This window comes from Furipterus horrens, unplaced genomic scaffold, assembly GCF_987537825.1.
Source record: "Furipterus horrens unplaced genomic scaffold, mFurHor1.1.pri manual_scaffold_6, whole genome shotgun sequence".
Classification (NCBI taxonomy): domain Eukaryota; kingdom Metazoa; phylum Chordata; class Mammalia; order Chiroptera; family Furipteridae; genus Furipterus; species Furipterus horrens.
Window position 1 is genome coordinate 129,098,727 of NW_028327176.1, and position 24,116 is coordinate 129,122,842.

Genomic DNA, 24,116 nt, shown 5'->3' on the forward strand with positions numbered 1-24,116 from the left:
TTACAGTCCTTTTTATTAAAGCTGTGAATGATAAGAATACCATTTAAAGCATTAGAAATTTCTGATACCCTGGTATGAATCCAAACATCCCCAAAACGCTATTCCTCTTCACAACAGCACTTGAGATGCAATCAAGACAGTTTTAATATACAATACATGTCATTGTACTCATTAACAGAACTAAAAATAATGATAACAGCACACATGTAGCACCTATCATGTGCAAGGCTTGGTTGTAAGCATTTTATCCATGTTAACTCATTTAATTTTGCCAACACAACTAGAAGGTAGAGTTTATATATTTATCCCCATTTAACAGGTGGGGAGATAAAAGCACAAGAAAAAAAAAAATTTGGTCAAGGTTCACACATAGCTCATTGGAGGCAGAATCAGCGCTCACACTCAGAGAGCCTGGTCCAGAGTCCCTGCTATTAACAATCATACTAGACTGTCTTGCTTATGTGGGTCAGTGTTTTCAACTGTGAAGAGAGGATACCCTGTCAATAACCATAAGAGAATCATTAATCATAAGCAGTATAAACCACAGAAAGCTAGACGTACAAAAACTAGATGTTAGACATGCTGAGCATCTCCAATAAAATTTTATCTATTATCCTGACTTGCTGTAGAATAACTGCAATTCTAAAAAGCACTTCAGAAATATTGTGTAACAACGTGTTTCAGTGAAGGGGAACACAAAATGCTGTACAAATTTTCTTTTTTTTTTTTTGAGAAACAAAAGCCAAGTTTATTTGTTCATTTCTTGCATTTGAAGTACTCCTCGATGACATCCTTTGCCTGAGACTCTTTGCCATAGTCCTTAACCACCACACAACTGCAGCCAACCACTTTACGGGGTTTTCCCTCTCTGTCGATCTTACATTTCGTCGGCAGCCGTCCGTCTCGAGAGACGATGGTGTAGCTTCTTAAAGAGTCTATCTGCACGCCGAGAATGGCTGTGCAGTCCAACTCGGGAGTGACACGGTATCTGTCTCCTCCCGTGTTGAATAGACATCTTGTGATGACGCTGGAGTGTCCTCTCCAGTGAAGCTGAAGCTACAGAGCCTGGGCAGGGTGATATGGAGGGTCTGCTGTTGCCCATGCAGCAGACCCCCCCCCTCTTCGCAGCTGAAGGATCCAAGGGAAAGACGGAGTCAATACAGCTTGGCTTCAGGTGCGCCGCAGGAGTTGCCGGTGTTGACTACAACGTCAAACCGCCTTAGGGACTCCGGCTCCGGATTTTCTGTCGGGGTTTACTCCCTTAGCCTTTCCCCTGAAGAGGTATGCTGCAAGGCAGCGGAGGTTTTTTGGAATCAGAGTTTTCCTTCTCTGATGTGCCCTGACTGGAAGATCGAACCAGCGACACTTAGCTCACAGGCCGACGCTCAATCCACTGAGCCAAACCAGCCAGGGTTATAACTGGATTAGTGTCTTTTTAAGAGGGGGTATCAGAGAGCTCTCCTTGTCTCTCTACTTCCCCTTTTCCATGCTGCATTACACACACCGAGGAAGAGGAAAGGCTATCTAAAGCCAGAATGAGAGCTCTCACCAGAAAATGAATCAGATGAACTTTGATCTTGGAATTTTAGCCTCCAGAACTGTGAGAAAATTGTGTTTCAAGCCTACTAGTTTATGATATTTTGCTGTGTCAGACCAAGCTGAATAATACACTGTTTCAGCAAAGTTAAATATCAGCACCAGGCTAATGCCTAAAACATATCATGCCTTTACTTCTGCCATTTTTCATTTCTATTAATTCATCTGTTTGTGAACAATAATGATATTACTTGTACTAGGCACATAATTTAAATGATCACATTTTAATGTACATCTATTTCTTACAATCATTTATTAAAATGACTTGAACTTTTTAGAGACCTACCAATAATTAAGAACATGATACAAGTTGTTTCTTTAAGGCAAATCAACCTTCAGGTATTTGAGATTTAAAGTTACTTTAAAATTGTTAATAAGATCAATATATAATGGAAACACTTTAAAAAGTAAGTTTTGCTAGGGATGACAAAACTATAGCAAACTGGAGGTACTTAAAAGAACTATACAAATATGTAAATGTGATTTATGACTTTACCTGTTGAAGTTCTTGCTCTCTTTGTTTATGTCTCATTTCCATTTGTTTAATTTTCTTTTCTAAGTCCATGAAATGTTTCATCTCTGGTGTATGGTTTTCTTTGGCTTCTCTCAATTCTTCTAAGAGTTTTGTAATCTAAAATTGAGTTATGAAGTAAATGAAAAAATAGGATATGGAAATAATTCATTTTTAACAGGTACCCTTAGGAAGTATGAACATTAACTATATTTTCTGAACTGACCTCATATTCCAAAAGGTCTCAGAAAATTGAGACCTTCCACATATGCCAAGCCAGTTTGTGGCATTCAAAATTAAGCTGGGCACTTTTCTTTGGTGTATTTAGCTTTGCTACTAAGTATTTGTTAATAGGCTGATTACTTTTAAGATTAAATAGTACAAAAAGAGTTCAGTAAATATATGGATACTTCTGTCAACTCCCCATAATCCTTTCTGGCTCTTACCATTTTATGCTTTATAATTCATTCCACAAATAAATGTATGCATATAAAATAGAGATAATGAAATAAAGTTTCTGTGCTTGCTGCTGTCTTAAATCCTGGGGTTGCAGAGATGAAAGACACATGGGAAGTTACAGTCTACTGCAGCACCTCCTTTGTCACATCATGGCCCACAGAGAAAGTGGCAACATCTTATGTCCCCAGAAAGTTAAATGAAGAGGATGTGAAGCTTCTTTATATTGGGCTTGATGAAACAATTACCTATATTTCCTTTAGACCATATAATTATAATTTGCTAATTATTAACATCAAAAGGCAAAATAATTGACAAGCAAATGAAAATAGAGAAAATTAACAAATTCAATCCTGTTTTACATGGAAACATCCAGTGCCTGATAACACTGATAATAGTAAATACACAAAACTTTTTCCTAAATTAGTTTTAAAAATGTAAAAATATAAGCAAATTAAGTCAGAGACAAATCTAAATATTTTAAATGTGAAACATTCCTGACCAAAAATATATGCAGATTTTTAATGGGATGATTTGCAGAAAGGTCATAGGGGCTTTACAGAACATGTTGTGGTGATGGGTGCTAGGCATAGAAATATTATATGAAAACAATGATCACTAGAAATCGTAAAAACAAAAATAAATAAAATAAACAATGTTTCTAAACTAAAGCTGTCAGAGGTATTGTCATACACATAATGGTCAAATATCACTTTAATTTCTGTGAACTTTTTAATGATTGAAAAGCGATTATGAGTTTATCATTAGACAGCACTTCCAGCCATCACTATCTTGTGATCCACAGGTAATCTGTTTCCTGATACACTAGCTGGGGAGTCCTTGGTGAAGGAAATGAAACAGCTGAGTGAATGAGAATTCCAATATAATGTGCTATGATGGTGAGATGCCCAAAGAGCAGTGAAGGACACTTAACTCGAAAGGGAGGTGGGCCACAGGATTCTTAACATGCGACAACTGTGTTTGAATCAACTGTAAATTACAAGTAGTAGTGAGTCATGACAGTATGTGCTAGGCACTGTTTTAAGTATTTTACAGATGTTGTCTTAATTTAATTTATCAAAGATATTTATTTACTGTCTGATTCCACAAATAAAATGTAAGCTCCAAGAAAGCAGGCATTTTTTCTACTTGGTTCTCCTAAAACTGTGCTCAGCAGAGAGTAGGTGTTTAACAAGTATTCATCAATGAATGAATGAATTCACCTTTCAACGATTAAACATTCATTTGTAAATTGCATAAATTCAGAAAATTGGTTCTAGACAAAGAATAGAAAAAAATTTCCCTCCATTTGTACCTACTTAAATGTACCTTTAAGAGTGTAAAGTTGAATACTTATTTTTATAGAATATATACTTCTATAAAGTTCTTGTTATTTTAGTGAATTTATCCTATGCAAGTACTGGATACATAAGCAATGATGCATGATCAAAAGTGCTTCCTGTTACTTAAGTACTATAGAAAAAAATTATACTAACAACCTCAATATCCAATGATAGGGGCTTGGTAACCTCAGCAAGTTACTTAATTTTTCTAGCATCAATTTCTTCATCTATAAAATGGGAATAACAGTACCTATCCTTTGGGGTTATGGTGAAGAACCACATAGAGCACATATCACAATGCCAGAACATACTAAACACTTAAAATTCAGTAACTATTATTGTTATGGTGAGTTTCCAAAAAGATCTATTTCCTGTGATTATATTATTACTGCTGATCCAGCATCACTGTCATGATAACTTGACCTATTTCCTAACCATATTAAATGGCTGTAGTACTTAATGCAGAAATGGTTTTAAGCATACAATTATATAGCATAAAAAAAAAAATCAAACAAAATAACCAATAATCCCATTTTCCCAATGCTCAGAAAATAACATCTGGGAAAGCAGACTTCCCATAAATAAGTTATTAATATTATCTTGACGTGATATTTCTAGATATGTCTATTTGTACACTTAAGTTAAAAATTTATGCAGAAATGACAGTATAATTTAAATGGATAAGAGAACCTTATGTTAGCCCAATATTTTTGTTATTTCTTACCTCTTTCTGTAGAATTTCTTCTCGAACTTGAGAAGCTACTAGAGATTCTTGTTTATCCTGCAGCTCATTAATTTGATTTTGGAAATGTTTTATAAGTACCTAGGAAATTATGTTGGAAGTACTGAGTTAAGAAAGCTCTTCTTTGAACATTTTTTGAAAAAGTATAAGAAAGTCAACTAAATACTTTTGTACTAAAAATAAAAAAATCCTAATATTTTAAAATTACCAAGTTCTAACAAAGAAATAAACTGCCATAGGAATTAAGTTTATAATTAAACTCACTGAATAAATTCATTGTTTTGCTTCTTTTAATATTTAATATAAAGCATCACATATTACAAATTAATGACTATGTAACTACTTGGCTTCTTTATCTCTAGTACTTTTCTTCTAAAGGCCTGAAAAATACCTTTAAAATAAACCTCTATGAAGTCTGAGCATTTTGAAGAAAGTGGCCAGTATTATTTTTATACTTTGTGACTAAGTAGAATAATAGCTTTTATTTAAGAGCTACTGACTAAATAAAGATAACATAATACTAATAATATCTGTGAAATGTTAATTTCATATTTTTAGACAAAGAAACTGAACACTAAGATTTCCACTAAGAAACTCAAAAAACTTAAGAAAAATTCATCTCATCTCTAATGTTTTACTTTTACTGTTTTTATGATTAAACTATGATGACTTGCATTTAACTCACAATTTGCAATATTACATTTAGAATTCTGGGAAAGTAAAATATTTATGCCACTGTGACATCATGATACTACCTTTCCCAGGTCTCCTGGACCGCCTTTACATAATCATGTGATATAATGTCTACATCACACAATGACACTCCACTCTTATGAGGAAAAAGGCTACAGAGGTTATCTTCAAGGCTCTATTAACGGTTACTTTTGAAAAGCACTTTAAATCTTTTTTCACTGAAGTATTAAAAACAGCCACAGTTCCTTGTTTCTGAGCTATCTGAGATTAAATTATAGACCTCATTACACTTCGTCTTTTAAGTACCCCAAATATTTCAACATGCATCTCCTTATAAGGGTATTTTCTCACAAAGCCACAATAACATACTTACACCTAAGAAAATTTAACAATAATTTCACAACATCTAACATCAAACTTCTGCAACTGGGGTATTTGTTTTTAATTAAGATGTTATTAAATAATTACAGATGGGAGAGGTGGTGGTGTGTTTATTTCTTGAATAATTACCTTAGCTTGTTTTTTAAAATTAAAACCTACAGAAAAGATGTAGAGCAAAATGAACATTCATATAGTCTTCAACTTGAATTATCAACTGCTAACATTTTGCCCTATTTGCTTTTGAAAGTGAGTTGCACATTCTATGTTAATGCTGTTGTTTCAACTTACTAACAACACAGAAGATGGGCCACATGGTAGATATTCATAGATATGCCAGTAGACATACATAGTATCCAAGAAGGAAGACACTTTTGAGGAAATACAGACGAGCTGTCAGCATACCCTGTCATAATTTTTAAAAGGCTGAGCTTCATAATGGCCAGAGCTGTGTTATTTCTCTGCTCATTATTTTATCCCCAGTGCCTAACTGTCTATAGACACAGGATCAGTATTTGTTTAATGAATAAGTTAATGGAGCAAGAAGAATGACTAGGCCAATTACTTGTCAGTTGAGATTTGGGGCAGAGGGAGATGGTTTAACATTCAAGTTCAAGGACTAAGGTCCCAATCACATTAGACACAGCCCTCAAACACCCATTAACACTCACTTAGAAGATTTACTTGAGAAATGTAGGGACAAAACTGTAAAACACATATTTAGTAACTTTAGAATAATTAAACATATGGTAATGGCATCCTCATATAAAAATAAAATCAAACCAATACCATTTCTATCACCAACATATCAAAGCGAAGTTAAAATAATCACAAATTAATGTTCTAGTACCAGTACTAAAAAAAAAAAAAAAATTCATCACACTAAAATCAAAGAAAGTTTGTTAAACTCACTTACCTCCTGAGTTGCTATTTTACGATTTAGTTCAGCTACTTTGGAAGAAGAATTTTCTACTGCATTTTGGCAAAGGAGTTTCTCTACCTCCCTCTGATGAGATGCTTTGAGAGATGTGATGTGTGCTGCAGTCTCTTCCTTGAGCCTTTGGAGCAAACAAAAGAAAACCACAAATAAAAGCAGCTCTCCAACCTTTAATTCAGAGTTAGCACAGAAATAGTTTAAGATGCCTGGATGTTAAGAAGCAAAGAGAGAGAGGGCACCAGTATCTACTGCACTGTGCTTGGTTACTTATACATTATTTGCTGCCTAGGAGTTCTTACAACCACTCCATGAGCTCACAACTATTTACTGAATTTTACAAGAGTAAACCTGACTTTAGGAAAGCGCGATGTATCTATAGTTCCAGATCAGCAAGTTACAGATGGTGGTTTGAGTCCAGCAGAGGTGAACCAGGCCAGGCCTTGCACTCTGTCCCCAGCCTGGTGCTGCACATCTGAGGGAACCCAAGGTTCTAAATGTTCTGTTTGGATTTAAAGCAATGGGCCTGTCATTTTACCTTTTAAGAAAAACTCAGATTTCTTGCCTAGATTCTTATTTGGATAATCATAATTGCTCCCTTTAAAATCTCCAATGCTTTGTCTAGGCATCCTTCTCTAGTTTTTGAACCACACATATGACTCTGGGCTAGTTCTACGTTTTGTAAAATTGTTTTTACAGTAATTCTCAGGAAACAGAGTAACTGAACCTAATTAATGGTAATCTGGACCTCGAGAGACTACTCATTTGTCTCTGTGACAAAATTTATGCATTCAGAGACAGTTTAGTAAATGGTAAAGTTACAACTAAAGAGCTGATATAGTTCTTATAGATAAGCATCTCCTCTCTTATTGGAAATGTTTAAAAATGACAAGATTATAATCAAAGCAGATATTTAGTCACTATTGATACCTATTAATATGACAATTCCAAAACTACTAAAGAATATATCAGTTACCTATTTGATTACATGAATATTTCAATTAAAGTCCTAAGAAAAGTATAAAAATCTAAAGCACCCATGATATCACTGTTCATATTAAAAAAAAAAACAAAACAAAAAAAAAACAGCCTAAATCTGGTACTAGGAAAGGTTATTTCTTACTTATCAGACCCAGAGCTGTCTGAGAAACAGATTAACAAAACTAAAAAATTATAAATATGTATAGAAAAAATTTATAGGTAAAACCTGAATTATTTCTAGTAAAGAATGTGATTCTTTTCAGATAGCTTCACTGCCACCATCACATTCGGGACTATAGAAAAGAAGTTCCGACTTGGGAGCAATATGGTTACCATGATGACTCAATGAGGAGCTGCTGCCAATCAATCAACAAGTGTTTGTTAGGTGCTTCCTATGCTTCCTATGCTCATTCTTCCTTTCTTCTTCCAGGACCTACCTATTTCTTCATATAGGCACTCATTGCTCAGTGTGACGCCTTCAACTCTGTGTTCCTTGAGTCAGTTAAATGTATTATTTGAATGCCATAACATTATATATATAATATATATATATTCTCAATATATAATATCATAATTAATATGTTGCTTCATAAACATTAAATTACATGTTTTTATACTCCCTAAAACATTTTACATCTCCCAAACCTATTATTGTGTTTACTGGTTGTAAAGGAAGTATAGTCTTACATCAGTTCTCAAGGAGCTACAAGGCAGAGTTATGTACAAGTTGGGAGGCAGAAGCAGGAAACTTCTTAGGAAGCTCTCAGAAATATTTTGTGAAAGAGGTAGGACTTGAAACATAAATGAGCAAAAAGGCAGGGAAGAAATTCAGCAAGTTAGGCCAAGAAAGTCAGATTTCTGAGGATGGAGAATGGAGAGTCAGAAAAAAAGTTTTAGTGAGAGCTGCCAAGCCATGGCAGTTAAAGGAGGCAATCATTTCAGGAAAGGCAGTGTAGTCAACAATGTCAAGGAAAATGAGGATGGAGAAAACTCCGCACGACTGGGAAAGGTTACTGACCAGGTTTAAAAGAATAGTGAGGATGACAGCCATATTTAAGAGGAAGTGAGATGGAAATAGAAGAGGCTACTTGTGGAAAAGGGGTACAGAAAGAGAAAGGACTAGAACTTGGTTTTATCAGGTGAAAACAATGAGTATGTGAGAAACTGCAGAGGAAAGAGACAGCAGATAGTACTTAGATTCTGAGAGGGAAAGGGGTGATTACAAATTCTTTAAGGTATGAATGGTGTGATCACAAGATTAATTTGAAGAGTTATTTTGGGAAAAAAAAACCATTTTCTCTTAGAATGTCAACTTGTTTTCATAATAGCTATTTTTTAACAGCTATCTGCCTATGACAATCATAAATAGTGATATTCATTTTAAAGAGGGCCCAATGGGTCAGCTTACGAACACCATTCAGATACATGCAGAAAGAAGACAGGACTGGTCAGCCCCAGGACATGACTTGGGTTGACATGGGGATTCAGGTTCATCAGAAGCCGGCTTCCGAAAGGCAGAGGATCTTACCCAGAAACACATCTATGCTTAGTGATGCAATATAATTACTTAATTTCATTAGGAATTCAGTTCAGGGAGTAACTGTTCAGAGGAACTACATCTTGTAATTTAAAAACTTTTCTCTTTTTGTCCCCATATATTTAAAAAATTCACATCGTACCTTTTTATGGAATTCTCAAACTGATTCATAGCTTCTTCAGATTTCATCTTCAGCTCATTCCTCTCCACAATTAATCTCTCCAGTTCATTTTTCAATCTGCAGTTTTCTTGTAAAACCTCTGAAATATGGGAATCAGTAAAAGTATGTGGTTGGTAAAGTTTGCCCTCCAGGGTTCCAGGGAAGGCATTGGCATTTCCTTTATCTGGGTACAAAACATCTTTCTTCACCCTTTTTGCAGTCCTTTCCTCCCTGCCCTTAGAGTTCTGATTAGACAGCATCATTCTTCTCTCCTTCTGAAGCCTTTCCACAGTTTTCGAAAGGTCTTGTATTTCTCTTCCCTTTGCAGCCAGCTCCTCATTGAGTCTTACTAGTTTAGCTTTAGCATTAGCCTGTTCCACCTGGAATTCTATAGACTGGAAATGTTTATCATCTTCATCATTTTTCTTGAGTTCTAGTTTAGCATTCTGATGTTTAAGCCTGTCTATTTCAGCTTCAAGGTTTCTTACAGTGATTTGATGGGCTTCCTTAATGTCTTCGAGTTCCTTCTCTAATGCTTTAAGCTTGGAGGAGTTGTCAGGTCGGTTCTGGTGTGCTTCTTTCAATTTGCGGGCAAGTAGCTGCTCCTGCTCCTCTAGTCTCTGTTCATACTGAATCTGAAGAAAAGAATGCATGTAAAGCCAAACCAGTGCTAAAACACTCCATTAATTACTGAAGCCCTCATATTACCGAAACCCACCTAATCCTTTATTCAGGTACTCATTACACATTCTGATGCCTCCAACGCTGTGCTCCTTGAGTCGGTAAAACATATTTAAGTCCCAACCTTTGAAGGGCAGAACATTATATAGTCTCAATATATGTTACATACTCTTGGAATTAATGTTGCTTCATAAACATTTTTGTATACCCCAAAGCTCATTTTAAACCTTACTATCAAACCTACTATTATATACCCCTTTCTATGCAAATTGATTAACAATATACATTTTGAGGAGTACTAGGGAAAGCAATTGGCAGAACTGAAGTCTTTAGCATAAAACACATTCTCAGCTTCCTAATATCAATTTAGAAATCTCAGAGGGAGTAAATCAGTCAGCTTGAAATTTATATCCTTGAGGTTTTTATTATAAATGAAGTAACCTCAATAGTTTACTCAGTGGAAAGAGGCACTGACAGTGTTTGTTCATTCAATGAATATTTATTTAGCTATGACTATGTGCCAGCCACTGGGCCAGATGCTAGGGATAAAGAAACTCAGTTCTTGCCTTCAAGAAGTTCACAGCTTGGTGAGGAGAGTGACATGGCAACAGTCTCAACGTCTTAGGGTAAGTGCGATCATGGGCCTTTGAACATGTAAATTTCAGCGAAAATAGTTTTATCCATGATAATTTAAAATTTTTTATACTGAATAATATATCAGAGATGCTTTACTCTGCTTTGTCATGACTTAATTTACACTAGTTGTAATATCAATGAGAGGAACTTATGTAAAGATTATCCTGTGCCAGATTATTTCATGATTGAAATAAGTTACTGAAGGAGTACAAAAAGACAGGAAGAATCTAGGTTTCTTTTGTATCTGACAATAATGGTAAAGGTTTTATGGGAAAGAGCTATTTGAGAAAATCCAATCTAAGAAGTCCCAGCCTCCATGGTGCATCTCTGAGCCCCATCTCTATGGCTACCTGGCACTTACTTTCACTTTCTGAAACTGTTGTTCCATGGTCCGAAGGCTTCGCTTTGCTTCTTCATCTTTGCTCTCCAGATGGGTTTCTAGTTTTTTTATCCTTTTTTCCATAAATTCCACTGTATTTCTATCCATTGTATCACCAGCTGCTGATGCAGCCAATATTAAAGCAGGTAGAGAATTAGGATATCTTCTCTTTAGAATTCCTTCCATTTCCTTAACCTATTAAAATATTTTTGTATATATGTAAATTCACAAATGTAATTAAGCAGATTAATATAGATTATGCTATATCAGTTATGTCTAGATTTCAAAGAGATGCTTTTATCACATCTCAGGACTAACTTGAATGCATAGAAGGACAGAATAATTTCAAATTTTAGATCCTTAAGATTATCTGATTTAAAAACCCTATAGTATACTGTAATAAAGTACTAGTGAATTTACAGAAATCCTTACAGTCATTTGAAATAGATCGTGGGACTGTTTTACCACTAATAACCAGTCTTTTTGAGGAAAAAGCTCTTCTCCCTTGTCTTTTTTCCTACAGACCCCCGCAAATGATGGTGCTTATGCTATCTACTGATTGAAATATTACTTATATGTACATGAATGTGCAAACTTACTGCAATAAACGTACACCTTCCTGAGCACCTGCCACATCTTGCAACAATCTCCACCCTACCCTAACCCTATCTCCAAAAGCCCCCTCTCAAATGAAGTTTAAGGTGACCTCAACTAGGAAGGAGGATTAGATGACAAAGCTAGTGTTCATTTAATCTATAAAACAATTTCATATTATATGGTCCTTTCTGTATGCAAGAATAGCACCAGGGTCTACAGAAATTAGTTTGATTTTATATATGCATATGTTTGTATACCTTCTTTTGCTAAAGGTATCATGGTTAAGATAGCTTTGAAAAACATAAAACACTAAATTCTTTTGTTTAACAGTTTTCTAGCCTCTGAGTATGCAATCCAATAAAATAGCACCTGAGAGGAAGTCTATGCAGTGGTTAGAGCACATCTGTTGTTAGATGCTGCTACTAGCTTTATGACCTCTGTCAACTCCTCAGTCAAAATCTCTTTAGCCTCATTGGTAAAATGGGGATGACAACAACGCGATTTCATGGCATTGATACAATTAAGTGAGGAACAAAAGGCATCCGGTAAAGTGCTTAGCAGAGTACCTAGCAGATAGCAAGGGTTTGATAATGTCGGCTTTTATTATAATCTGGTCTCAAAAACTACCTTTCTTAAGACAAGATGGATTGCTGATGCTCAAAATCCTGATTACAAATTGAACATTGTTCATATTAGATATTTAAGTATGGCATCATTTACAACATTAACAGCAAATATTTCCATTCATAAAAACTTCTTGCACATTCAGACATACCATAAACTAGAAATATAGACAGCTGTATTAATAACTTACTTCATCTGCAAAATTTTCAAAGCTTTGCTTCCTTTGGTATTTAAAACCTAGTTATTTGAATTAGATGCAAGCATATAAAGATATATACATACAGGTAACCCCCATAAAACATGGTTGTTAGGTTCCTAACAAATGCCATGCTATGTGAATCCATGTTATATGAAACAAAGAACTAGTACAAAGAGGGGGATTAGGTTCCAAAAATTAAAAAAACATACTATTATATTTTTATAATTAAGAGAAATATCTTTATTAAAGAAATCTTCATCAAAAGTATTACATATTAATGTGAACTAAGTAATGTTTTCTTCGTCACCACTACTGAGTTTCATTAACCAAACGCGTTTTCTTTTTTTTAGTATATTTTATTGATTATGTTGTTACAGTATTTCCAATTTTTTTTCCTTTGCTCCCCTCTGTCCAGTACCCGACTTCCCTTCAGCGACCCCACTTCCCTTAGTTCATGTCCATGAGTCATGCATGTAAGTTCTTTGGCTTCATCCTTTCCTATATCATTCTTCCCCCTGTCTATTTTGTACCAACCAATTATGCTTCTTAATTCCTGTACCATTTCCCCATTTCTCCCACTCCCCCTCACAGCTGATAACCCTCCAAATGATCCCCATGTCTATGATTCTGTTCCTATTCTGGTTTGTTTAGTTGGATTTTGTTTTTATTTTTTAGACTCAGTTGTTGATAGTTGTGAGTTTGTTGTCATTTTAATGTTCATAATTTTGATCTTCTTTTTCTTAAATAAGTCCCTTTGACATTTCATATAATAATGACTTGGTGATGATGAACTCCTTTAGCTTTATCTTGATTGCAAAGCATTTTATCTGCCCTTCCATTCTAAATGATAGCTTTGCTGGATAGAGTAATCTTGGTTGTAGGTCCTTGCCTTTCATCACATTGAATACTTCTTGCCAGTCCCTTCTTGCCTGCAAAGTGTCTTTTAAGAAATCATCTGATAACCTTATGGGGACTCCTTTGTGGGTAACTCTCTGCTTTTCTCTTACTGTTTTTAAGATTTTCTCTTTATCTTGAACCTTTGGAATTTTAATTATGATGTATCTTGGTGTGGTTCTTTTTGGGTCTAGCTTGTTTGGGACTCTCTGTGCTTCCTGGACTTGTATGTCTATTTCCTTCACCAAATTTGGGGAGTTTTCCTTCATTATTTTGTCACATAAGTTTTCCATTTTTGCTCTTCCTCCTCTTCTTCTAGCACCCCTATGATTAGGATGTTGACACATTTAAAGTTGCCCCAGAGGTTCTTAAGCCTCTCCTCATTTTTTTTTTTTTTTTAATTCTTGTTTCCTCATTCTGTACTGGTTGACTGTTATTTCTTACTTATGTTCCAAATCATTGATTTGAACCCCAGTTTCCTTCCCTTCATCACTGGTTTTGTGTGGATTTTCCTTTGTTTCATTTAGCATAGCCTTCACTTCTTCCTTTATGTGTTTGTTGTACTTAAGCATATCTGTCAAGCAGTGAGCATCTTTATCACCAGTGTTTTGAACTCTTCATCTGTTAGGTTGGCTATCTCCTCATCTGTTAGGTTGGCTATCTCATCACTTAGTTCTCCCACTGGAACCTTGATCTGTTCCCTCTTTTGGGCCATACTTTTCTGTCTCCTCATCTTGACAGGCTCCTATGTTTGTTTGCCTCCATGTCTTAGGTAGAGCTGTCGCACCTGTTACATTGTAAGGAGCGGAGCCTTAGGTATTCGTCAGTATGGGTGACCCATTTTACCACGTTGTGGCGCTGTATATGAGGGAGAGGTCTGAGAGGAACAATGCCGCTTGCTCAGCACTCGCCCCTTTTCCAGGCACTTCTCCCACGTCTGTATGGGACTGGCCCCTCTCTAGCTGTTGCCCTGGCTGTTGTTCCCAGAGTGGGTGGGTCTGCAGATGTTCTAGGACCATGGGGGCCCTTTAAACAAGCAGACTCTGCTGAGAGACCAGCAGTTTCTTCCTCCGCCCCAACCTCCACTGGTTTGCACAATCAGAAGCAATGAGGCTTTATTTTCCCTGGCACTGGGACAGTGAGCTGTGCGGTCTGGTCTGGTGCTGGGAGCACTCCCCAGCTGTCCCTCTGACTTTTTAAAATGTGTGACTGTGCTTTCTGCCAGCCTGCTGCTGCTTCTGCCACTGCTGCTGTCGCCACCACACCATGTCCTCTCCATCCCAGCTCTGCTCCTCCTACCTGTCTGGATGAGTATTTCTTCTTTATATTTTTGTTTGTTGGACTTCCATGCAGCTCAGTTTTATGGAACTTCTGGTTGTTTCTAGTTTTGAGGTAGTTGTATTTTTTCTTAGTTGTGGAGGGAGATGCAGCATGTCTCTTTAGGCCTCCATCTTGGCCGGAAGTCCTTTTTGTTTTTGACAAGATATCCTCATCCTTTGAACTTCCTTCAGCATTATCTTGATTTCTATGCTCTACTTTTTGCAAAAAATCTGTTATTTTAGATTGTTTGCCTTTAGCTGAGAGATCTTTATAAATTTCGTTATCTGGTGGTAAGCACTTCTGAAGTTCTCTCTTAAACTTTGTGCTCCTTTTAGTGCAAGGATCTTCATTTAAGAAATATGACTAACTGTTCAGCTAAGTCTAGGCCTTTCTGTACGCTTTTTAGAGTAAACTTCAACTTCTTTGTTTTTATCAGTGCTATCATCCCCTAAGTTATCTTGGCACATTCCAGATGTCATTTCTACCAAAATTGCTTCATCAGTTTCTTCTACCAGCAACTCTTGGATATCTTCTACAGTCATACTGTATTACAGAAGTACTGTGTTATACGAGGAGTCTCCCCTATTCTCTAACTATGTTAGAGTGAAACTATGTTACAGAAGTACCATGTTATATGGGGGATACCTGTATATACCACATATATTAAAAAAAGATCTAGATTTTAGTTGTAGCACTTGGGACAACTGTAACAGAATAAACAAGAAGAATAAATTTAAAATAAAAAATTTTTAAAGTTAATTTGTTTTAACATATTCACAATGCATTCATTTAAAATTTTAAGAAACATTTTCAGTCTGATTTAGATACCTTGAAATGTATATTACATTTTTTGGGGAATCAAATTTTATTTGTATCTTCAATTTCTATATTTTAATATTATTGTTTAACCACTGATACTGGTGTGGCTGTCATACAAAATAGATTTTTTTGTTTTTGTTTTTTAAATTCCCACTGGAAATTAAACTATAAAATATCCCAGTAAATAAAGCATGAACAAATGCATGTAATCTGCAATTTTCATTAAAATATGCATCTAATTAGCCCCATTTTAACTTATGTGCTATTTAGAAAATAAGATATTTTATTCTGTAATTAATCTATTCCAGAATATGTGGCTACAAAATGATTCTGAATATGATACATCTTGATTTTAAAATATATATTAAGGTTTAAAATCTTTAGGACAGAAATGTTCATGTGAATAGAATTAAGATCTAAAATGTATATGCAGCAAACTATACAAAATACTATTAATGATAATACTTTAGAAAGATATAATTTGATAAATGAGTTAATTTTTAATAAAAGTGGGAGGTTACTTTCATAAAGCATTGTATTTCTGGTCAGTATTTAGCACCATTTCACATCTTTATTTTGCTATTAAGCATGCTTAATCTTTTTCTCACACATTCAGTTCTACATTATTTCTCTCAAAATAATTTTATCTATTAGAAAAGTATTTCTTTTGGTCTTTTTTCTTTCACAATTCTGGATAGCCAATCCATACTGAGTACTCTAAATCTTAAGCATAGAAAAAGAAGCCAAGCAACCCTAGACTACAGTTATTTTAGAATATTTCTAGCTCCTTTTCCTGTGGACCACTGACTCACACTACCAAGTCATACCTTTTAATATAAGAATAGGCCCTGTAAGGTAATGAAATTAATTTTTTACTTAGTTTTCCTTCTTCTCATAACACTAGGACAATATTCAGTCCAGTGATGACCTCACGGTTTTGGGTTTGTGATGAAATAATAGCCCTACATTTAAGTATCATGACTTGACAGCAGAATCATGCTCTCCTATAAACAAGGCTGGAAATTCTTATTTTAATATTTAGTTATGAATAGAAATACTATATTATTGAAAGCTTTAAAAACAGAAGGAAAAAGTTAACTAATAGTCCACCCCACAAAACAACTACTTCGATGAAAAATATCTTTATCCTAATAAATGTTACTATATGATTTTTGAAAAAGATCTCCCTTCCACACTGATCATGTAATGAATATTTTTTTTAAGCCTAAATAGTAAGAGCTCAAAATTCTGGCCAGCTCTTTGGGGTGCTGAATGTTATGTTTCCAAGGTGTTTTGCAATACTTTCCAGCATTACTAACATGTTCCAAACTCAAGGATCTCCTTTCCTGCCCTCCTGTCACCTATCTTTTGTCAGGAAAAGGAATTCTAACTCTATACCCAGAGCTTCTAAATTCTGCTTCCTTTTCCCAGATGTCTAATAGAGCTGTAATGCAAAAGAATCTCATCAATAAGTCTACCATCAAATGAGGCACATTAGTCTACAAGAATTTCCAGGTTGACTACATCTTATAGGATCTCCTGAAACAAGAAAAATCACAGAAGACTATATATATAAAATACCTTAATGAAAATTTACCCTTAATACATACTTGTCGCTCTAGGTCCTGAATTTTTTTGGCATCAGCTGCTTTATCTTTTAAACGTATCTTCTGCTGAATAGATGGATTTCCAGATTCAGCTTTCAGGTTCTCAACCTATCAATAAGTAAAAACATGTTAAGAAGCATATTTAAAACATACCAGGGGAACATTAGGAGGTGGCACAATTGTAATTTACTCAGTCATGTATTAATTCCAAGATATGGCACTCTGCTAGGGATGGACGGCAAACAAGCTGAGCCAGGTCCCTGTTTTTGTGGTGCTGATGCTCTCTCTAGTGGAAGAAGACAGTTGATAAGCTAACAAACTAAATTAACAAAATAACCTCAGAAAGTGACAGTACTGTGAAGAAAATAAAAAAGAGGGAAGGAATGAAAAGAAAGGTCAGAGGGTGAAATTAGCAGCTACATTAGATAAGGCTGGTCAGGAAAAGTCCTTTCTGGGAGTAGAAATTTGAGCTGAGATCTTAATGAGGAGCGAGACATAGAAGAGTCCAGGCCAGAGTAATCTAGGCCAAGTGGCTTGAGTTTGGTGTGTTCAAGAATCAGTGGGGGGTTTGGTGTGGCTAAAGGAGAGACATTTGTGGGAGTGTGATTTGGATGAGGCTGGGGAGTCAGGTAGGGTCCAGGCCACGTGGAGACCTGACAGGTTATGATAAGGAGCTTGGATTTATTTGCAGTCTAATCTAAAATAAACTACACATCTAAAAGCAAACCAAAACCCAAACCAGCTATTTTAATTCATGGAATTTAGAGTATTGGTTCAATGACACAAGGCTAAGAACTGACTGTTGAGTGTAATAGGGCTGACTACCAAAATACATTCTGAAATGATCTATTACCTCAAGTTTGAGCTTCTCAATTTCTTCATTTGCTTCTTTAAGTCGAACTGCATCTTTATCCAGAAGTTCCTGATTTTCTGCATACCACTGTAATCTTTTTTGCAAACGACTAATTTCTTGTTTATGTGTTTCTTCTAAAATTTTTATTTCATATAATTTTTCACCTATAGGATAAAGTAACTTAATAACTTGATTGTAATTTTTCAGAATGTAGAATTAAAAGATTTTAAATTAAAAACAATGTATATCTAATAAAAGCATTATGAAAAGATAGGCAAAAAACAACTGGTATATGCAAGATAGCGTCTAGTTTAACTTACTATTAGTAAAGGGAGATGAAGATTGTGTTCATAAGCTAAATCCTTAAACTCTTAGCAAAGTTGGCTACATAGAAATTTTTGATACATCAGTTGTTTCCCCCACTGACTTTCATTATAAAAGTAAACTTGATTCCATAGAAAAATAAATATTGGATTCAGGATATAATAAAAATGAAGCATTCCTATAATTATATTAAAAGATAACAATAGCAAACATCAGTAGGTGCTTACCACACATGATTTTATTTTACACAACTTATAGGATGGGTACTGTTCTTATTATTCTATTTATACAGAAGAGGAAAGTAAATGTAAATAATTTTCTTACAAGCAGGCAAGTGGATTTTATTGTACATATCTTACACTGAAGATCATAATATCACAGAGGAAAAATCTTGACCTTGGCAAACAAGAACTTTTTTGATCTACCTTTCTGGCCCTATATTCTGCCACCCAATCCACATGTTCACTCAATAACATGCTCACGAAACACTTTAGGACAGCGTCTCTCCATTTTTTCACTTCTGAATCTTACTGTCTGCCAGGACCCAGCTCATATGCCACGCATCCCCAAAACCCTTATTTAGCTCTTTTCCTCCCTTGCTGCTTGAAGATTAGCCACCATCATGAACGACACAGTGACTATCCGGACCAGGAAGTTCATGACCAACAGACTACTTCAGCGGAAACAAATGGTCATTGATGTCCTTCACCCTGGCAAGGCAACAGTACCCAAGACAGAAATTCGGGAAAAACTAGCCAAAATGTATAAAACCACACCAGATGTCATCTTTGTGTTTGGATTCAGAACCCATTTTGGTGGTGGCAAGACAACTGGCTTTGGCATGATTTATGATTCCTTGGATTATGCAAAGAAAAATGAACCCAAACATAGACTTGCAAGACATGGCCTGTATGAGAAGAAGAAGACCTCAAGAAAACAGAGAAAGGAACGCAAGAACAGAATGAAGAAAGTCAGGGGGACCGCAAAGGCCAATGTTGGTGCCGGCAAAAAGAAGGAGTAAAGATTCTTCAGTGACTTTATCTGTGCTGATGATGCAGATTTTTCATGAGGATTAATAAAAGACCTTTTATGTTTCTGGTTCTTTGAAAAAAAAAAAAAAAAAAAAAAAACCCTTATTTAGCATCTTGTGTCATGTTTATTTGTAATATTTTTTACATTAAACTTTTCTGTATTCTTCTCTTATTCTCTTTTGTTTTTGCTGATAGGAATGCCATAGTTATCCTTGTGTTTTCTACCAACACAGTGCAGTGTTATTTGTTCACCTGGCAAATACTTGAGAGCCTACATTTCTGACCCAGGGATAAACAGTCAGCCCATACCCACAGGAAGGTCAAAGTCCAGCTGGAGTGATGGGCACGTAAACAGTTAAACATAAAATGGCACAAATTGAAAATAATCCTTGATTTTCTTTGATCTTACAATTATTCCTGATAAAACCAATCAAATGCACATACCTATGTATAACTAATTAAAAAAAATGTTTCTAACACTGCAATATACTTTAAGGAATAGCATTTTGGTTACTGTGCAATTGCTATTACTTAAATTCAAGGTTAAACAGTTATGAGTATAAACTGTTTTTGCTCAGTGTTTTACCTGTGACATAAACAACCTGATCTTTGGCCTGGTCTCTCTCTTTCTTCATTTTTTCCAAGTCCACTTCAAGAGCTTGTTTGTCTTGCTTCAGTCTTTTGATGTCTTCCAATAAACTGTTTTTTTCTTTCTTGATATTTATAGAAATACAAGAGCAAATTATTTTTAACCACAATAAATTGTAGTATAGTCTCTTTCACACAATTCATCATAAATGCTAATTATTTTTCCTAAAATTTAGCTCTGATTTTTACCATGCCCCTTCACCGCCCCCATTTATTAATAGCTCCCCACAGACTACTAGAATCAGTCCTAATCATCTAACTCAGCACTGTCTGAAAGAACTTCTTATCCACTGTTCTAACTTCTGGCTATTATAATAACCTCCTAACTAGTCTGCCTTCTCCATGCTCAGTACCCAGTCCATTCTCTTCACAGTAGCCAGAGAAATTGTTTCAAGGAGTCAGTCAATATCACTCTTCTGTTTGAAACTCTTTCGTGGCTCATCATCCTCTAATGACGCAAAGTCCATACCATGACCTTCCCAACATTGCCCGTACCTCTGAATCCATCTACAAATCTTCCTCCTCCAACTCCACTCTAGCCAGAGACCTCCTAGTTCTTTGAACATACCTAGCACACTCCTATCCCAATGTGTGTGTGCTTAGTTTCCTTTTTCCCCAGAGAGCAGATGGCTTGCTCCATCATTCCAGGGATTCTGCTCAAATGAAGTCCCAGAAGACCTTCCCTGGTCACTCTTTCTCAAACAGCAACCTGCACCCTGGCCCCAGGTATACTGCTTTATTTTCTTCTCACAACACTCATCACTACCTGACACATTATATATTTACTTGAAAGCAGGACTTTATTTTGCTAACCCTTGTATCTGTCATAAATGCATAAAAAGTGCTTGGCACATCAAGAAAATGTTGAATGAATTCTTAGTATGCTGTACATTCCACACTACCCTTAGTGGCCTCATTCTGCTGCTTGATCAAATCATACTTATCTTTCAGAGATTAGATCAAATGAGGCTATTCTTGATTTTCTCCTCCTTTGCACTCCCACAAACTTTCACTGCACCGATAGTATAGCATTTGTACTTTCTGTTTCATGTGGCATTGATTTGTGTACATGCTCTTAATAGGCTGAAAGCTCTATGGGGACCAAGACTGATTTATTACGACTAAGCACGTGGCAGATACTCTATAAATGTGCCTTGAATTGAATTCATAACTGCTAAAGAAATTCTTGGACTCATGGTAGTACACTTGGTATAGTTATGTTTCAAAATAAAAATTCTTACAAATTCTGTACAATACTACATTACAGTCTAAAATCCAGTCTCACTAATAGTTTTCAAATGAAGTTAATGCTATGCTTGAAACCTTACCATGTTTTTCCAAGCTTTCATAAAATATGGCAATATTCTTTTTAACTTGCTAATTTTGAGGTCCACTGATAAAGAGGTAGGAGGAGGTCTGTATAATATTTATTCTTTATTTTTACCTGTCTACCTATATACCTGATAATTATTCTGTATATACATGCATATGAAAAAAGTTCTCTAATGGATATATTTGAAACGGCATTTTATATACTACAAAAACCTGTTAAACATCAATTAAACTATGCTATGTTCAAATTTCTATGTAACTGTAACCCCACTTTATATAAATTTCTAATTAAAAAGTGGTACATAATTGGAATTTTTCCAGTTTACATCATCATTCAAATAGATTAGACGGGCTTTTAAATTTAATGCTATGATTCTTAAGGGGAGGGAGTGGGGAGAATGAACTGCCCTCCCACAGGGGAGGTTTGGAAATGTGGCAGTGGTTTTGATTGTTACAATGACTGGTGAGTGCACAGGGGACAGGGATTATAAAAATGATGCAATACATGACACTGTTCTACTTAACATACTATTAACCTGCCTCAAATTCCAGAATGGCTCCCATTGATAGATACTGCTCTAGAAAATTCTAGGGCATATTCTTTATAATACAATAAATAAAAATAGAGAAAAATTAGGGAGCAGATATTGCATTTTTACCTTTGTCGTTAGGTACATGAGCTACAAATATTTGTGGGTATAATCTCTACCCCCTAGAAGTATAATAATTCACTTAGGAAGACAGGTAAAAAGCTAACTAAATTTTTAAGGTAAACTATCATCTTCAAATTATTTTTCTATTTTAGCTGTACATTTTTCAGGAAGAACTTGTTTGAAATAATATATGCATGCCCTAAAAGGTTATGACTCCAATATAGCTCCATATATTAAATGCCTGAAGAAAGGTTGTATTATACATAGGATGCCATTTAAAACCAGTATTTCACTGTTTCCTCTACATTAGGGTCACATGTATGCTGAATGCTATCTTTGATATTTCTCAATTTTTAAATGGTACAATACTTATAAAAGGGTCTTATTTATTCATAATTACAAAAGACAGATTTTTTACACATACGGTGATTTTGTATAATAATCGTTATTATCGCTGATAATGAACATCCTTAAGCATCTTACCTGTGCCACACGTAGTTCTGCTAACAGATCTGTAAAATTCTGGTTTCTGGTGGGCTCTGAATCTTCAACTACTTGAGACAGGAAACGATTCTTCTGCACCTGTTCTCTAATTTATTTTGAAAATAAAAAAATATTTTTTTAACAAGGCATTCTTTTCAATACAAAATATTCAATTTTTAAAAACTAAACTCTACTGGATGTTGGAACTATGTGAGTCACTGAAGCTAAAGAGTTTATTTAATCTAAACAATAAAATACCACTTAAAGGGAAATGTTTATATTTAATCACAGGAACTGAAGCCCTAAGATTATTGATTTATTTAATATGTAATAAGTAATATAACTATAAAATATTTCCCCCCAATTCTCAGAGAAGTAAAAAGTCAGAGTCCCAAAAAACCATGCTGCTTATTTCCTGTGGTGCTGTGTACTCGTCACATCATCCTAGATGCCTTTCCGAGAAACAGGAACTGCCAATCATACACGTGAAAACTAACAAAACCAAACACAGTTTACTATTTTTACCTTAGGTACAATTTCTTTGTTTTCTCAGAGACATTATATAAGGAGTTGAAGAATCCATACGCAATGGCGAACAGATGACAACTAGGGGGTGGAGGGATTGAGCAACAAGGAAAAGGGACTCCTGGACATGGACCACTGTGTGCTGATTGCTGGGGGGCAGGGGTATAAGGGGACTAATGGTAATGGGAAATGCACAATAAAGATTAAATTAAAAAACCATAGGTGGCTCATCGGACCCTAATGTACTAAAGAAACCATTTGTTTCATTAAAGTTTATTTAGAATATCAGTTTTAGATCCTGGAATAGCTCTGTTTTAAAAGCCAGGCAGGATAAGATGTAATATTTTAAAATACTTTATTGAGGCATCTGGGAAGAAAGCAGATGTAAATGTGTTTATGCATCGAAGCAGTGAAGATCATTACTCTTGGAAAGGATCATTTTTGTTTGTTTTTTAAATTTTACAACAAAGTGCCCTTGCTTGGCAACCTGTGTACCTTTTTCTATTTCGCATGGAAGGTCAGCACGGGCTAAGAACAGCCCTGCCCCTCACACCCTAGGTGATCCAACAACGGTGACAACAACAAGAGGAAGATGTGCGCATATACACAATATTCTGTGAACCGGTGCCCAACGGGTAACCATTTCCTCAAAGCAGACAGAACGCTAGCATGTCCGTGTTCAGGGGTTCAGCTTTTTCCATTTAATATGTTAAAGTTAGATGGGGTAACATCCCAAAGACATGAAATATGATTCCTAAGTAGGTGTTGGTCCTCCATCAGCCCACCATGGTGAGTGCTGGTTGGTAACTCAAGGCTCTCCTCTGTATAAATGCCTCGGACAAAGCAACTCCTCCCCTTGGCCCAGAGGAAATCCCTCAACTGCTCCTGGGACACATCTCAGACAGTGACAGACTGGCTTGTGGGTACAAAAGGCTGCTCCCCAGAGGATATCCCCCGACCCCTTCCTGGGGCACCTCTTGGCCAGTGACTGGCTGACTCAGGGGTGCAAAAAGCTGCGCTCTCTTGCCCCAAGTGCGGACCACCTACATGATGCAATCTGTTCTCCCAAGCTTACTGGTGAGAGCAGAATGAAGCCAGTCTCAACTGAGAACACATTCGTACTTACCTTCCCTACCTCCACCCACCCCTCATCTTGCTTCTCTTGCTCCTTCCCTCCTGA

The 24,116-nt window shown here is 35.8% G+C and overlaps 1 protein-coding gene and 1 pseudogene across 1 annotated transcript in view; one reads left to right on the top strand and one right to left on the bottom strand.

Moving 5' to 3' along the window:
• Positions 1-24,116, bottom strand: part of CEP162 (centrosomal protein 162) — a 68,806-nt gene that overhangs the window by 677 nt on the left and 44,013 nt on the right. Inside the window, exons 18-26 of the mRNA XM_090279634.1 lie at positions 22,412-22,517; positions 19,882-20,008; positions 17,941-18,104; positions 17,091-17,195; positions 11,010-11,222; positions 9,314-9,966; positions 6,636-6,777; positions 4,631-4,729; positions 2,093-2,227 (exon numbers count right to left, since the gene is read on the bottom strand). Coding sequence (XP_090135760.1) covers positions 2,093-2,227; positions 4,631-4,729; positions 6,636-6,777; positions 9,314-9,966; positions 11,010-11,222; positions 17,091-17,195; positions 17,941-18,104; positions 19,882-20,008; positions 22,412-22,517 — 1,744 coding nt within the window. The remainder of the gene's footprint in view (positions 1-2,092; positions 2,228-4,630; positions 4,730-6,635; positions 6,778-9,313; positions 9,967-11,009; positions 11,223-17,090; positions 17,196-17,940; positions 18,105-19,881; positions 20,009-22,411; positions 22,518-24,116) is intronic.
• Positions 18,853-19,360, top strand: LOC150007411 (small ribosomal subunit protein eS24 pseudogene; annotated as a pseudogene).